At 35.2% G+C, this 15,843-nt stretch overlaps 1 protein-coding gene across 3 annotated transcripts; it reads right to left on the bottom strand.

The window, feature by feature from the left end:
• Positions 1-2,932: 2,932 nt before the first annotated feature.
• On the bottom strand, positions 2,933-15,710 carry LOC106073304 (UPF0046 protein T07D4.2-like). 3 transcript variants are annotated; one of them, XR_008773735.1, is made up of 10 exons: positions 15,463-15,710; positions 11,227-11,300; positions 6,858-6,945; positions 6,567-6,765; positions 6,284-6,396; positions 5,280-5,401; positions 5,011-5,126; positions 4,544-4,654; positions 4,201-4,372; positions 3,259-3,330 (listed from the first exon to the last, which is right to left on the bottom strand). XR_008773735.1 is itself a non-coding variant. In XM_013233837.2 (9 exons), coding segments are annotated over exons 2-9 (915 nt in total). In that variant the 5' UTR covers positions 11,229-11,300; positions 15,463-15,710; the 3' UTR covers positions 2,933-3,166. The 3 variants fall into 3 exon arrangements, 1 of the variants encoding a protein (XP_013089291.2); XR_008773736.1 differs by having other exon boundaries at positions 3,281-3,330; positions 4,201-4,278; XM_013233837.2 differs by lacking the exon at positions 4,201-4,372 and having other exon boundaries at positions 2,933-3,330.
• Positions 15,711-15,843: the final 133 nt, after the last annotated feature.

Here is a 15,843-nt window from a genome sequence, read left to right as displayed (position 1 = left end):
ACATATCATTTATCAATGTTCATGCCCCTACTGAAGATGCAGATGATAACACAAAAGAAGCCTTCTATGATGGACTGGAAAGAATTTATGATGAAGCGCCAAAGCATGACATCAAAATAGTCCTAGGAGATTTCAATGCAAAAATTGGAAAGGAACCAGCATTCAGACCAATAATTGGCAAAGAAAGTTTACATGAAGAGACCAACAATAATGGCATAAGATTAGTGGATTTTGCATCAGGAAAAGGAATGTCTATCAGCAGCAAAAAATTCCAACATAAGAATATTCACAAGGTAACCTGGATCTCACCTGATGGCAACACCCAGAATCAAATAGATCATATACTCATAGATAAGAGACATGGATCAGACATACTAGATGTAGGAAGTTTCAGAGGAGCTAATGCTGACTCAGACCACCTACTAGTAAAAGCTAAATTTAGACAAAGAATAAGTACCATACACAATTACCAAAGAAAGAGAGCACAGCAATATGATAGTCAAAAACTCACACTATTAATTTCAAAAATGACCTACTAACAGAAATAAAGGAAAGAATAGCAGCAGGCAACAGGGCATTTTATTGCACCCACCATTTACTTAAGAGCAAAATGATTTCAAGTAAAACCAAGAAAATAATAGGCCTATACAAAACTATAATAAGACCAGCAGCAATGTATGGAAGTGAGACCTGGACACTGACAAAGACATCTGAAAATTTACTTAACACTTGGGAAAGAAAAATTCTTAGGAAAATCTATGGTGCCATACAGGATGAAACAGGGTGGAGGACACGCACTAACCATGAGTTATATCAATTATATGAAGACCCACCAATAGTGAACGAAATAAAAAAGAACAGACTACGTTGGGCAGGTCACCTTGAAAGAATGTCAGACAACAGAGGGGCGAAAATCGTATACAGGCAAAAACCAAAAGGCAGGCGACCCAAAGGCAGACCCCGAATGCGATGGATAGATGACGTGGAAGCAGATCTGAAGCAGCTTGGGGTTAGGGCGTGGAGACGAAAGGCCCAGGAGAGATCTGAATGGAAGGATGTGTTAAAGCAGGCCAGAGCCCTCCATGGGCTGTAGCGCCACTGGGATGGATGGATGGATATTAATTTTTAGAGGCCCCCGAGAGGGGAAAAGACGCTATTAGTTTTGTGTGAAATGTCTGTCTGTCCGTCCCGTTTAGATCTCATAAACTAGAAAAGATATTGAAAATCGGACATCACAATATTTTAGACCATTCAAAGTTCTGATGCAACGGCTACTTTTTTTTTTCTGAAAGCGAAAAATCTAATTTTTAATATCAGTTATGCAAGTATTTTTTTAAAGAGAAAAAGCTAATTAGTATGCATTATAAGTTAGACCTAATTTAAAACAAATAGTAATCTTATAAATTTCATTTTCCTAAACTTTTTTTTTAATTGCGGAAATTAAAAAAAAAATTTTTTTTTGAGGATTCGAATAAGAGATTGAGCCTTTTTAAAAAATTATATCAATTATAAGACATCAGTTAGGCCAGGGGAGGCGCGGTGGCTGAGCGGTAAAGCACTTGGCTTCCGAACCGGGGTTCCGGGTTCGAATCCTGGTGAAGACGGATTTTTAACTTTGGAATCTTTGGGAGCCTCTGAGTCCACTCCATTCACCTGACATTAGTTGGGGAAAAGTAAAGGCGGTTGGTCGTTGTGCTGGCTACATGACACCCTTGTTAACCGTAGGCCACAAAAACAGATGAACTTTACATCATATGCCCTATAGACCACAAGGTCTGAAAGGGGAACTAGTTAGGCCAGGTTCACATCTAACTTTACATTCACTTTCACCTATCCTTTGAACCGCTGGACCATTGAGGCACTACACAAGATCTGTTAACCTTCTTTCTCCATTCTTATCTCTCATTTGTCTTCGATATAATTTCATTCGGATGTTCTTTCTGAAAATATTGAAGCCTGCCTGGGTGGACCACATCGGGGGCCGATTTTGAGTTTGTGTTTCCACACAAACTGTCTTTTGTAACCTTGTTTTTTATAGAATCATACAACTTGGCTTATGAATCAAATAAATCAGCTCCAAAAACAGAATAAATATTGCAGGGCTCATTAGCATAGACTTAGCCAACCAAAAAAATATAGTCTTAACCCTAGGACGCGTAGGACGTAATCATCTTCTTTTTTGAAGTAATGTCTGTATTATATAAGATAAGATAAGAGGTAAAGTCATCCGGGTAACAGGAATAACAACAACCTGACTTACACATTTGAAATTCTTTTTTCTTACATAAAAAGACAACTAAATGGAAGGAAATTGGGTCAGAATCATTGGAAAATGAACAAGTACATTATACAGAGCGCTAGTTTCATATTAAATATCAAAATAAAGATTTAATGACCACAAAAACATGTAATGTCCAGATTAAATAAACTACTCTCTATATATTGGAAATATATCACAGATTTTGTATAACTATTTTAAGTTAAAATAAGAAAACAAAAAATCATAAAGCATGAATATGATCACATTTGTATACTATGTATACCTAATAAAACCATTGTAAATATTTACATGTCTGGTATCAAACATAACTAGAGAGCATAAATAACAGAGACATAATAATTTTGGGACAATTAACATGTAGCACATTGATGACATATCAAATACTTTTTCAGTGTAAACATTGATTCACTTAATACTAACTAAATGTCTCTCACAATAGGTCTACCCAATCAGAGCTAAAGATTACACACAAGACCTTGAGATGAACATACATTTGTATGAGTCATGAGCCATTCTTCCTTGATATTTAACATCAAAATCTTAAATAAATAAATTATTCTTTGAGGTAAAACAAAATCTTAAGAAAAAATAAATATTAGTTACATATAAATTTCATAGATAGCTGCAAGTAAACAGAAACATTAACAAGTATTGTAAAACAAAAATTGTTTTTTTCTTTGTATTCTCACAATTATTTTTCTTAAAAAAAAAATAGTTTATAAACATTTACAGAAATTTACATTTTCCATGAGATGATCCATAGTCGCTACATGACTGAAGGAGACCATATATAAATTAACATTTTGATTACAGGTTCTCAAGTTTCATTTGTTTAAAAAATGGTTCTCATCAAATATACAATAAAATAGGATCTAAATGTCTAGTTTAACAACCAATGTTGTTGACTGGTAGCCTGTCTAGCTCTGATTTGAAATGGCCTTCTGGAATTGGATAATCAAAAACTATTGGCTCATGAAGTAGTTTGTAGCCCTTTGTGCAGTTGGATGCATTGATAAATATGGTCTGTCCATTTGTTGTTATACTGTAACCTATTTAAAAAAAACAATTAAAATGAAACAATAAGTAATTTTTTAATACAAACATTTAAAATATAATAGAAGAAAAATGTGCACCACAAAAATTGTCAAGTTAAAAAGAGTTGAAAACATGTTATACTATAAGACTATAAAGGAAAACAAAAGAAGGTACTCCAGACTGTGAGGCAATGCAAGTTGGGAGGCCTAACCTTTATTGGTCAGAGACATATACATTTCTAAAACACAAATCATGAGCCAATCCAATATTTTTTCTTTAACAAGCAGATTTCCCTGCACTGTGGGCAGAAGTTTCCAGATAGCATTACATTACAGGCCAGATAGCATTACATCACAGGCCATCACCCACAAGGTTTGCTTGGGCATAAACATTTTTTTTAGGCAAGGAGAATCCTTCAAGATATTATAAATAGAGCACAGAGAAAAGATTGCTACCAAGTGGAGTGGAAACTCTTGGTCATATCCACAACAATTCAATGGTAAGATTGATATTCTACCCCCCTTTTCCCTTTTTAACTTATGTTCTTAAAATTAGTATTAAAATAAGAATTAATATGCAGCATTTGATATTATAAAAGTGAAGTGTAATATACAATATTTGAAATAAACTTGGACATTTAACCAAAGGGAAAAGTTTCTTCCTTGAATGAGAGACTGGTCCTTTACAAAACAATTAAATCAATTAGATAAACATTCAACTCAGTCAGGCCATGTTCATATATTCTTAACTATCATTGCATTGAATATACTTATGAGTATAAATAATATAATAATAACATTAATAAATCTCTATATCCTGTTGTATCATGTCACCAGTTAGACTAACAATAATGCAATAGTATCAGCAACAATTTTGAAACTTACACATCTCTTCTTTTTGTATTGTCAGAGATAGAGTTGTGGTAGATGATAGTTTGTAGTTCATAGTTTCTGATATTCAACCTGAAAATATTGAAACCTGCCTTTTTACCAACCTAGGTAGACCACTTTGGGGACTGATTTTGAGTTCTGTTTCCACACAAACTGTCTCTGTAACCTTGTTATAAAAACATTTTCTCCTTTTTAAATTATCCTTTTCAATTGTTTCCAATTCTTTTATAATTATTAACAAATAGTTACATTTTCAAATCTAAAGAATACAACCTATACATTGAAACCTCAATAAATCTATCCACACTATGCAAAATAAAGAGAAGTAAAATGTGACCTTCATGGATATGTCCAAACAAATGATACTTTGGCTTGACTCTGTTCTGCACAGTGGTCAGTAGTTCTGCACAGCCTGCTCTTATCTGACTAGTACACAAGTCACCATAACCTAAAATAGGAATTACAATGCAAGGGCTTGTAATATAATATAATACCGGCATTTTCTTTAGGTTATCAACAAAGAAAATCAACATCAAACAATAAGATTTTTTTTAATTGTATTTTTTACTCAGAAATACTCCTGTTAAAGAAAAACTTATAATCATTTTTAAATTTTTAAACTAAAGATATAAGAAGTTTAATATTTAATAATTGTTTTCAAAATTTGTATTATTTTGATATTTAAATTATTTATAATTACCTATAAAAACTGTAAAAAAAAAAATATTATTCCTAAATCACTATTATTGTTCTTTTTAAGAATGACCCTAACCCTATCTGAAAGAGCTTAGAACACTAAGCTACCTAGTGGAGGAGTGTGTGTTATTAAAATGTCAATGTCATCAGGTATCAAGTCCCACTTCTCAGCTAGCTGTTGACCTCGTGGCAGGTTAAAAGCCCAGCCACAATACTCTGGCTGCCTGGGAGACAAATACAACTGATTTAAGTTTGCATCTATGATTGGCATATTTATTTGTTTCAATTAAGGACAGAAATGAATTAAACTAAGAGATTCTTATGACTAAATTAAATTCATAAAACCACAAGAATTTTGAGATTGAGATTCAACTCACCATGGAGATCCATAAATCTTAACACCACAGACTTCAACACTAGAATCTTGCAGGTAAATACAATGTTGAAGAATATCCCTGCTACAACTCACATTGTATCTGTTAAGCACAGAGGGAGCTATCTAAATCCACGGAAACATAACAATGATGGCTTCTTAAAAAGATATTAGATCTATTTGGAACATTAACAAAACAAATCATAATTTTTGTTTTATGTTGATTTTTTTCTTAATGTTTAGCCCATTCACTACTATTGTGATAGAATGCAGTATTCATGATCCCAGTAGCAGTTTTCATGTTACCAGTAGCCTATTAGTGCTGTACAATGTAAAAGAAAGTTAGTTGCAATAGGCTAAACTTTCCTGTAAGAAGAGCTCGAACATTTTTAGTGAAAATAATTTGTTGTGTATAACTCTTCTGTTGTTGTTTTTTTTTTAAACTCTTAAAGAATGTACCTCTACCACAGAGTATAGGATATACCTGAAAAGAAATCAAGCATTTTTAAGCTTTTTTTTTGTTCTAAAGGTATTAAAAGTATAAATTTATATTCTTGGAATTAGATATACTGTTCTTTTTTTTTAGAATATTTTTTTTTAATATTTTTTTGTGTGCATTTGTTTAGAGTTAATCCTTTTTAAAAAGGACTTATTTAAAACTAGAAGTAGTAGTGAATGGGTTAAAAAAGTGGATTAATAAGAGTTAAAGATTATTGATAAAAATTAACTTTTGCTATCATTTGAAATTCAAATCATTGCATATTGAAAGTTAAAATAAATTGATGGTTTGCTTTGCAGAATCAATAAATGTTAATAAATGTAGCTTACTGTTGCTGAGATTACGTAGCTCTATAAAAGAACAATTTTTTATTCATATATTGACTATGGCAGCCAAGTAAATGAAATTATGTGAACAGAAACTAATTAAATAGTGCATGCATTTGTTAGTGAACTTCAGAGAATACAAATCAAAGCAGAACCTTATTTTGATTATAAATTGTTTTTTACCTGTAACCCAAAATGTGAATATACTTTCATTTTTCTACTCTTACAAAGGTCAGTGTCCATTGCAATTTCATGATTCCCAGCAATAACTATTTTAGTTTTGTGAGGTAGTCTACCTGAAAGTATTCAAACTTACATTAGTGCCACCATACTATGACTTCAGTCTTATTCTCTGAGTATCAGCTAGGCAGTAGCTTCAATAACAACTAAAAATAAAAAATGTTTGTCCAAAAATTTTTTTTTCAACTTAACCATGCTGTTGAGTAGATCTAATATGTAGGCTTACCAAGAAAGGTATCAAACTTGTGAATAGATTCCATATCGCCAGAGGATATGAAGTCCCCAGCATGCAGCAGAACATCCCCAGGGGGGACAAATGACTCTTTTTCTTCTACTTTGCCATGCGTGTCAGACAAGCATACAAACCGAATTTGGTTGGGATCAACAGGTGTATTTGGATCAGCCAGTTTAATTGATTTGACATTCTGCAACAAGTATTACAAATATAATAGCTTTTATTAATGAGTTATCTGTTTCTCCTCTACATGGCAAGAGATACTATAAGTGAAGAGATTACCTGAGTTGATTTGATAATATCCCAAGCCATGGTTGGATCTGATGTTAAAGGGTTTATTTCAATTTGACATTTCTTTTGAGGATTAGCCCTATATGGTAAAAAAAAGTTATTTGTCTTCTAAAAATGTGTTTCAAAGTGAAAATAATAAATCTTTGGTTTATTCTAATTAATGTATGAAAAGTTCTCTATTTTAAAGCCTATTAGAATACTGTAGCTTTCAGTAATGCTCCTTCCTTCAACTCATTTCATGAAATTATTTGACCTCAAATATTCTTTTATCCCCATAATTTTTCTTTCTTTCTTTCTTTTACTGCTGTTTTGAAAGTGTTTGAATTTTGTTGTCTACTAAGAATTTCTTTTGTCAAAACGTATGCTGTCAAACAAATTTTGGAGTCACAAAATTCATGCTACAGAGAAGAGAAGGGCAGGCAGGGCTACAGCCCTGAGGGCCTCAACAAGAAAGAGGCCTCCACAAAAGAGATACAAAAATATACTGTATCCAAATTTTTATGGGTTAGATTTTTTTTATTATTTTTTTTTGCATTTTACAGTTGGCAAAAATGTTTTGATTATGAAGTATACCTTTGTAGCAAGCTTTGGATTTACAAGTGCATCTACCAAGGGCCTTACCCTCCACAAACTCAAAAATATACCCTTTTTTAAACTAAAATATGCATACCAGTATTAAATATTTTATTAAAAGGAAAAAGAGATTAAATTTAAATTTAATTTCAATAATGTGTTTAGCTTATTTCTATTAAGATATTGAAATTGATCTAAAATAAAGCATACTTTTTAGATAGAAGTATTTTCATTCATAAGTGAATCTTTATTAAAGCATTTGAAACAAGTGTAGGAGCTTCCACCTACTTCCATCTGGCCTAGGCTAGACTTAGGACACAGTGATCATCAAGGTATAGCACTCACCTACTTCCATCTGGCCTAGGCTAGACTTAGGACACAGTGATCATCAAGGTATAGCACTCACCTACTTCCATCTGGCCTAGGCTAGACTTAGGACACAGTGATCATCAAGGTATAGCACTCACCTACTTCCATCTGGCCTAGGCTAGACTTAGGACACAGTGATCATCAAGGTATAGCACTCACCTACTTCCATCTGGCCTAGGCTAGACTTAGGACACAGTGATCATCAAGGTATAGCACTCACTTACTTCCATCTGGCCTAGGCTAGACTTAGGACACAGTGATCATCAAGGTATAGGACTCACCTACTTCCATCTGGCCTAGGCTAGACTTAGGACACAGTGATCATCAAGGTATAGCACTCACCTACTTCCATCTGGCCTAGGCTAGACTTAGGACACAGTGATCATCAAGGTATATCACTCACCTACTTCCATCTGGCCTAGGCTAGCCTTAGGACACAGTGATCATCAAGGTATATCACTCACCTACTTCCATCTGGCCTAGGCTAGTCTTAGGACACAGTGATCATCAAGGTATAGCACTCACCTACTTCCATCTGGCCTAGGCTAGACTTAGGACACAGTGATCATCAAGGTATAGCACTCACCTACTTCCATCTGGCCTAGGCTAGCCTTAGGACACAGTGATCATCAAGGTATAGCACTCACCTACTCCTCATCTATAATCCAGACATTTAAACCTTTTAAGTACTTTGATTTTTAAGGCAAGAAGTTTTTTTCTATGGCATATAATATGTATGCAGAGCATGGATTTTGATTAATTAAAAAAACTTTAAAATGACAGAATTACAGCCCTTAGACATACATATGCTACAATAATGAACAAATATTCTTTTCAATGGGTTTTCAAATGATAGAATAAATGATGCTTTCACCAACTATCTTCTTGTTTGACGTCCTCACTTCCACCTGAGATTTCATGAGATTTTTGTTAAAAGTCAGATTACTCTTGTACCATGTCAAAACATGGAGCTGATGATGAATCAAAAGGGCAGATTATTTTTAAGAATTGTGCTGACCTCTTCATTGTTACATATGCTGAGAATAAAATGTCCAAATGTTTACAGAAACATTTCTATTTGCTGTTAAGTTTTTTTAGTTTTTTTTCTTCTTAGTGGCTCCCTACTACCATACAAAGTTGAGTTATACTGGCTTCTTTATGTCTGAGGTGAGATCATTTGGGACATTCTAAGAAAAATGTTTGATTATAGATGTTGGCTGCTTCATAATGTGGTATGTGTCTGGATTTTTGTCAACATTTTAAAAAATGCAAATACAGGTAGTCCTCGACTTACGACGTGTTCCGTTCCTACGCAGTGTCGTAAACCGAATTTCGACGAAGTCGGATCATACATTCATACAGAGTACTGTAGCATAATAACAGTACTGTACTGCAAACACTTAGCCTATCCATACACCTATTCTAATACCTAATTATCAATAAAAAAAGTAAAATACTGGTATTGTGCAGAACAGTGATTTTAATAATGAAATACTGTACTGTACTATACAGTACTCTAAGTGCTGTAACAGTAATAAACAGTGTACTGTAATAAACAAAAAATAACAATGCCAAAGAGAGAACAAGCTTATTGGGAGGAAGCTACAGAACTTGCTGGAGATACTGGGCAGGTGAGTCAAGAGGGGCATAAGAGGTAGAGGGTACAAGTACAGGATCTGTTGGAGGCTTTGTTGCAGGCCTGTCTACCTTCTTGAAGTACTGCTGTAGGTTACTTTGGAAGGAGACCATCTTCTTCTCCTCCAATATCTTCTTGTAACACCTACAGGAATCCATGACTCCTCCTTTTCTTTAGGGTCAGATGAGTCTGGCTTACGCTTGGGAGCCATAATGAAGGGTTCTATGGCATGCAGGAGACTAGTTTTCCTCTTGTAACGGTACAGTACTGGACTACACTACTGTATAAATGTATTCCTCAGCCACTGCACGTAATTCAACATACGTCGCAAAACTGCGTAAGTCAGACTAAGCCGCCGTAAACAGTGTCGTAACCATGAAATAACATATGTCGAGACCATCGTAACCAGAAGACTACCTGTAGTGTTTAAGCGTAACATCCATACAAGAAAATTGATAATTACATATGTTTCACATTTGCTCTTGGAGATGGCACACCAATTTTTTTTCTTTTCTTTACAGCTTATTTGATTTCAATAGGGTTCCACAAGGTTGTCATTGCTGGAAGTGGGAATGGATAGAAGCACTACACTACCAATAAAATACTTCCTAATGGCATGCATTTCGAATAGCCTTTGACAACCAGTCCATCTCCTGGCCTTCACGTGTGGCTCAGATATGAGTTCATCACACACCAGAAGAGGCAAAGGAAAGTAACTGGCACCTAAACTAGTAAGCTTTGGAAAGGAGGTGCTCATTACCCATGGCTGGCTACCCACCTAGGAGAAGGAAAACTCAGAATTCAAACCTCTGCTGCCTTGCAGCTATAACCAAACATGGAAAAGGCTTCAGGAGTCAACCATGAGGAAAAAATAAGGAGCTGGCAACCCTTTGGCAGCTTGCAATACATAGTCCTGTGCTACACCCTAACAGAACCTGCAATGACAATGAGTCCTAACTATATCAGCACTTGCAGTTCCAGGCATTTATCTCATTTCTATGGCCACCAGAGATGATCCATAGTTACTTCGGGACTGAAGCAGGCCATAGATTTGATTTCATATCATTCTCAAGAAGAAAAAAAGTTGAGACACCCATAATGAAACAAAAATCAGTATCCCTTAAAGCATAAACAATAATATATCAAGAAGTGAATAATATATCTTGGGCTTTCTATGGTGACTTAAGAGCATACAAAATTAAGAAATTAAGATAGATTAAAATAGAATATGGAGGCATGGTGGCTGAGTGTTTAAGCACTTGGCTTCTGAACCTGGGATAGAATCTCTGCGTAGACTGGGATTTTGAATTTCAGGATTTTTAGGATGCCCCTGAGTCCACCGAACTCTAATGGGTACCTGACTTTAGTTGGGGAGAGTAAAGGCGGTTGGTTTGTTGTACATGCCACATGACACCCTGCTCGATAACTGTTGGCCAAATAAACAGATGGGCCATAAAATCATCTGCCCTATAGATCGCAAGATCTGAAAGGGCAACTTTATTTAGTTTACTTTTAAAATAGTTGAATACCGGTATACAGATAACCAACTGTTAACTAAATATAATTTCTGAATATGCTTGTGAAGATTTCCTGTTCTTATTTCTCTTTCAATTATGGTACTGGTGTACTTTAAAAAAAAAAGATACTTCAACAATCAAACATTTACACAGGTGCTTTCAATAATGTGTTTAGCTTATTTTTATTAAGATATTGAAATTGATCTAGAATTTAACACAGTATTGAAAACAATAATATCAATTTAAAATAACTATTGAAACTTACATTTGATCATGTAGTACTTCTAGTAGATGTAGATAAAAGAAGACTTGTATTTAATTTGAAGTCCCCAAAAATCTCTAAAGTAGTATGGTATAACAAAAAAAAAAGGTAAAAAGATAATAAAACATATACAATATAATTATTTCATTAAATTAATTGGCAATAAACAAGTCTAAATTAGCTAAGCGCTTATCATTAGGCAATAGATCTAGTATTATAAAAAATAATCATCTCGGTCTTTTATTTAAATATAAAATAATTAAATCTAGTATTAAGCTATTTTGAGTTAACACCTGAGGTTAACAAATGATTTGAATATAATTGAGCCTCAACTGGCTAAATTATGTTAGAAAAATTATGATAGATCTATTACCTTGGCTACATCACTCATCAGCAAAGTTCTCTATAATAGACGCACTAAAAACAACTATAATCTCAATAAAAGGTATAATGTACTGTTGGCCGAACTTGCCTGCCACATCGAGTTACCATTGGCTATGGATTGGTAGTAGTTATCTGTTCATGATGCATGTTTAATGTATCGCTCACTTTCTCTAGCTGTGTAGGTTCAATATTAATGACTGTCTCTGGGGGGGTCCATTTAAAAAATATCAGGCATGACCCTTGACCTTGAACATGTGTCTCTTAACATTCTTCTTCTCTATGTTACCCCTTTCAGTGTTTTTACTCAGTAGCATCTTGGGGTCTCTGCTTCTGAGATGACCACTGCAGGTTTCCATAAATCAGCAGGTTTCTTTTGCATCCACACTCTGCTCCCAGGTTGAATCTGTGGTTGCTCGATGCGTCTCATCGTTTAATTATATTTTTCTTGATGACTTTTTTTTGTTTTTCAAACATTTTCCACTTCTTTTTTGTCTGGGATTTGAGGTCTGAGATAGGCCTCAGTTGTCAGAAGATTTGTCTCAGATGGAAGCCCATGAGCAGCCGAACAGTTGATGGTCCATTGGGGCATGGAGCATTTCAAAAGTTCAAGAGGGCCATATACGGGTCTTGACCCGACGATCTAGCTTTATTAATAAGCTGTTTCAACTTTTATTGGATGTCAATACACATAATAATGGAAATGTTCCATTCCAAAGACAATGGCAAGCATTTCTTTTTCTATTTGTGCATAAGCCACAAGCCTTTCATTTTGCATTAATACCGCTCTAAGTCCCTCCTGCAAAGCATCACCAACAACGTTACTGGCTGTGAAACATCATAAAAGGCTAAAACAGGGACGGTTGTGATCAAACTCTTTAAATAATCTACAGCCATCTGCTCTATTGTCATGCACAGTAAAAAAAACTACACAAATTTTGCGGCACACCAATTTTAAAATAAAAATATTTTACCCGTTTTTAAGTATTACATTTAATGTGAAGGGTGTGCCTGTTTTTTTTATAGAGCAAATGGGATCTAATCGAGGCTCCAAAATCGACAAACAAACTCGCATTTCATAGTCTATTGTAAGAAGTCTCTCTCTTTTCTTAGATTTTATTTTAGTCAGTGCTGAAAATCCAAACTCACAAAACCATGAAGATGCAAATGGAAGAATTATTTTGATTGCTTTTAAACTGATTGCAGGATATAACTTGTTGAAATCCAAAACAGGCTTTTCTCTGCAAAACTTGACTTAAGAACTGCATCGTTTTTTAAATCAATGAACTGCTCTGCTTCTCAGTTGTCAGATCTGTAGCTTCATTGTTTCCAAATGGATAGCTGACCCATCCATACTCATTACTTCCAACTGTTGGAAAGTAATGCTGCAATGCTGACTGCAGGTGTGTTAAAGTGTCCAGAAATTTGGGGGTGATTTCTTTATTTGAAGCACATTCATTGTAAGTAGGAGAAGCGAAGACTCCTTTCGAGATCTTACTTTGCCACAAAGACAATTTTTCACCAAATGACTTCAGTTTTGAGGATGCAATGATGATGGTTTCCGATGGTCCTTGAAGACTTAAATTCAATTAATTTAATTTGTCAAATAAATCAGAGAGAAATGTCACCTTAACCCACCAGATCTCGTCACGAATAGAAAATCCAAAGTCATTTTTGTTTTCAGCCTCCGAGAATGAAATCAGCTCAGCCTTGAGTTGGACGACACCTTTAACACTTTCCCCCTGGAGAGCCAACGAACGTTGGTGTGATACAGGAGACATTTGTAGTCTGAATCCATTGGTTCACAAAGCTGAGAGAAAAGTCGTGATGCAAGCGGTCCAGACTTGATAAAGTTTACAACTTCAATCACTTGATCCAGAGCAGACATCAAAGCTTTCGGTAAAGATTTGAAGGCAAGAGCTTCTCTGTGGATCATGCAGTGAACAACTAATACATTTGGATTTTCTTGACGCACAAGAGTGACGAATCCCTTTCTATTTCCCTGCATGGAAGGACAGCCATTGGTGCAAACACTGACACAGTTTTTCCAATGTAGTTTGAATAGCAAAATGTTTTCGTTCAACACTTTGAAAATATCTTCGCCTTTGGTCGTAGTTGGTAAGTCTTTGCAAAATAAGAATTCATTGACACATTTTTCATCCTTTATGAACCGAATAAAAGCTAGCAGCTGGGCTTTGACGCTAACGTCAGTGGATTTATCAACTTGAAGAGACCACAGCAGAGACACTTCATCGTCAGTCACGTCGAAGTGTTCGCAGATTTGATCTTGTAAATCTGACGATAAGTCTTCAATTCTGCGCGAGATACTATCATTTGACAAAGGAACTTTTTTAACTTTTTCGGAAGCATCGGGTCCAATGATAGTTTCAACAACTATTGCTAAAGCTGGTGCAATGACTGAGCAACCTTATAACTTGCAATCAATCCCTTTTCTGGCAGCTTTAGGTACTTCGTAAGTTTCTTAGCTTGTTTATTTTGTTGAGCCCTGATGCTTTCGAAGTATTTCTTTGGTTGCGCTTTAACAGCTGGATATTTTGTTTCCAAGTGTCTCTTCAATTTGCTAGGAACAAGCGCCTCATTCGACAGAGTTGCATTGCAGATCAGACAGAATGGCAATTGAGAATCTTCAGGTCCAGAAGATATGAAACCATATTCGATGTAATCTTCTTTGTACTTTTGTTTGGTTCCTTGCTTTTCATTTAACACATTCGCAGTTTCATTCTTGCTAACGTATTTCTCCATGGATAACAATGAATAAGGCTTATTGATAATTTGTTATTATTAGCATACACCTAACAAATTTACATGAAACACATCGCTTATTATTATCGTTACCAATTCAAGAACTGCTGTGCATGTGCTAAGGCGGCCAAATTTTAGTCATTATAATAATATATGTATAGTAGGCAATTACATAACCTGAATAGCTAACATCCCTTTCCGTCACTATAGAGCGATCCACTACTATTACTGGTCGTTGTAAGTGGGGATGTCATCGCAACGTAAAATGAAAATTTAATAGTAAAAACTCCCGCGGCACACCTGCAAATTTTCGGCGGCACACTAGTGTGCAGCCGCACACAGTTTGAGAAACACTGCGGTAGAGACTACTTTGGATTTGGGTCACACCATCTTATGATAAAATTTATGAAGATGTCCCTAGTGTGCTTTGTCTCTGGTCCACCCCTGGTAATTCCTTCTTAACCCACCTATCATATGACCACTATATACCTAGACCTAGGATATATTTTTCAGCTGACTGATACTTTGGTCACCCTCCGTCTCCTATGTGGAACGATAAGGTGGGTTTCTGACTGGGTTAGGAGTCCTATGTAGGCCAGGTTTTTCTCTTTCTATTCACATTCACAGACTAGTCCACTTCATGGACATTTGCACTGGCTGACTGGCATATCAGTCCTAGGTCTATACTTAATATACCCTTACAGTAACAGTTACTAGCACAGGGCTCTGACTGTCTCTCACAAGACTGTGACACGACTAGTCTAGTCTGACACTAGAGTGACTAGACACTCCATAAATATTGTAACTTCTCACTATCAAGGCTCTCTGCAAACTGCACCACACAACACAATTTGACAACCCAGGGCTCTAGATTTAGTAAAAGTAACGTAACACTTTAATACTTTAATACGATAAATAAGATGATTTTTATTGATCCAATCAAATGGAAATTCAGTTTGACAACAATTGACAACCTCAGCGTAACTGCTGTAACAATAACATTATAGATGCAAATACGAACAACATTCACACACGAAACACATATGATATACACACTCTAAATTTTTTTCACTCACAATACACACACATACTCACATTCACAATCAGCGGCAGCGCTTTATCAACTTTATGAATTAGACTTTATTCTCGATGATGACACTTTATGACAGATGATCTTGTCTTGACTTGTAACAGTCTGACCGACAGTGGGGCTACCAAGAGACGTAAATACGCCATTTAAGAGCGGAAATTAGAGATTTCGTTTCTTTATATTTTTAGAACAGTGACTCGTAAATCTAGAGATCTAGAGGAGTCTGAATAGCCACTCCTTGTGTTTTTGTTTACTTTTTTTTTTTTTTTTTTTTTTTTTAAATACTCTAAGGGAGGTAATGCAAATAATAGATTTAGGACACAGACCTATAAATTATATGTATAGCCTATGTAGATTGTAGATCTGTAATAATCTCTCTCTGTATA

Source organism: Biomphalaria glabrata, chromosome 11 (assembly GCF_947242115.1).
Source record: "Biomphalaria glabrata chromosome 11, xgBioGlab47.1, whole genome shotgun sequence".
NCBI classification, from domain to species: Eukaryota; Metazoa; Mollusca; class Gastropoda; family Planorbidae; genus Biomphalaria; species Biomphalaria glabrata.
This window is presented reverse-complemented; position numbering and strand designations above follow the sequence as displayed.

Bases quoted from the DNA above. Each gene is read 5' to 3' on its own strand.
- LOC106073304 (XM_013233837.2), bottom strand. The intron at 6,766-6,857 runs GTAATCTCTTCA...TACTTGTTGCAG, and splicing joins ATATTATCAAATCAACTCAG to AATGTCAAATCAATTAAACT. The intron at 5,127-5,279 runs GTGAGTTGAATC...TTTGTCTCCCAG, and splicing joins AAGATTTATGGATCTCCATG to GCAGCCAGAGTATTGTGGCT.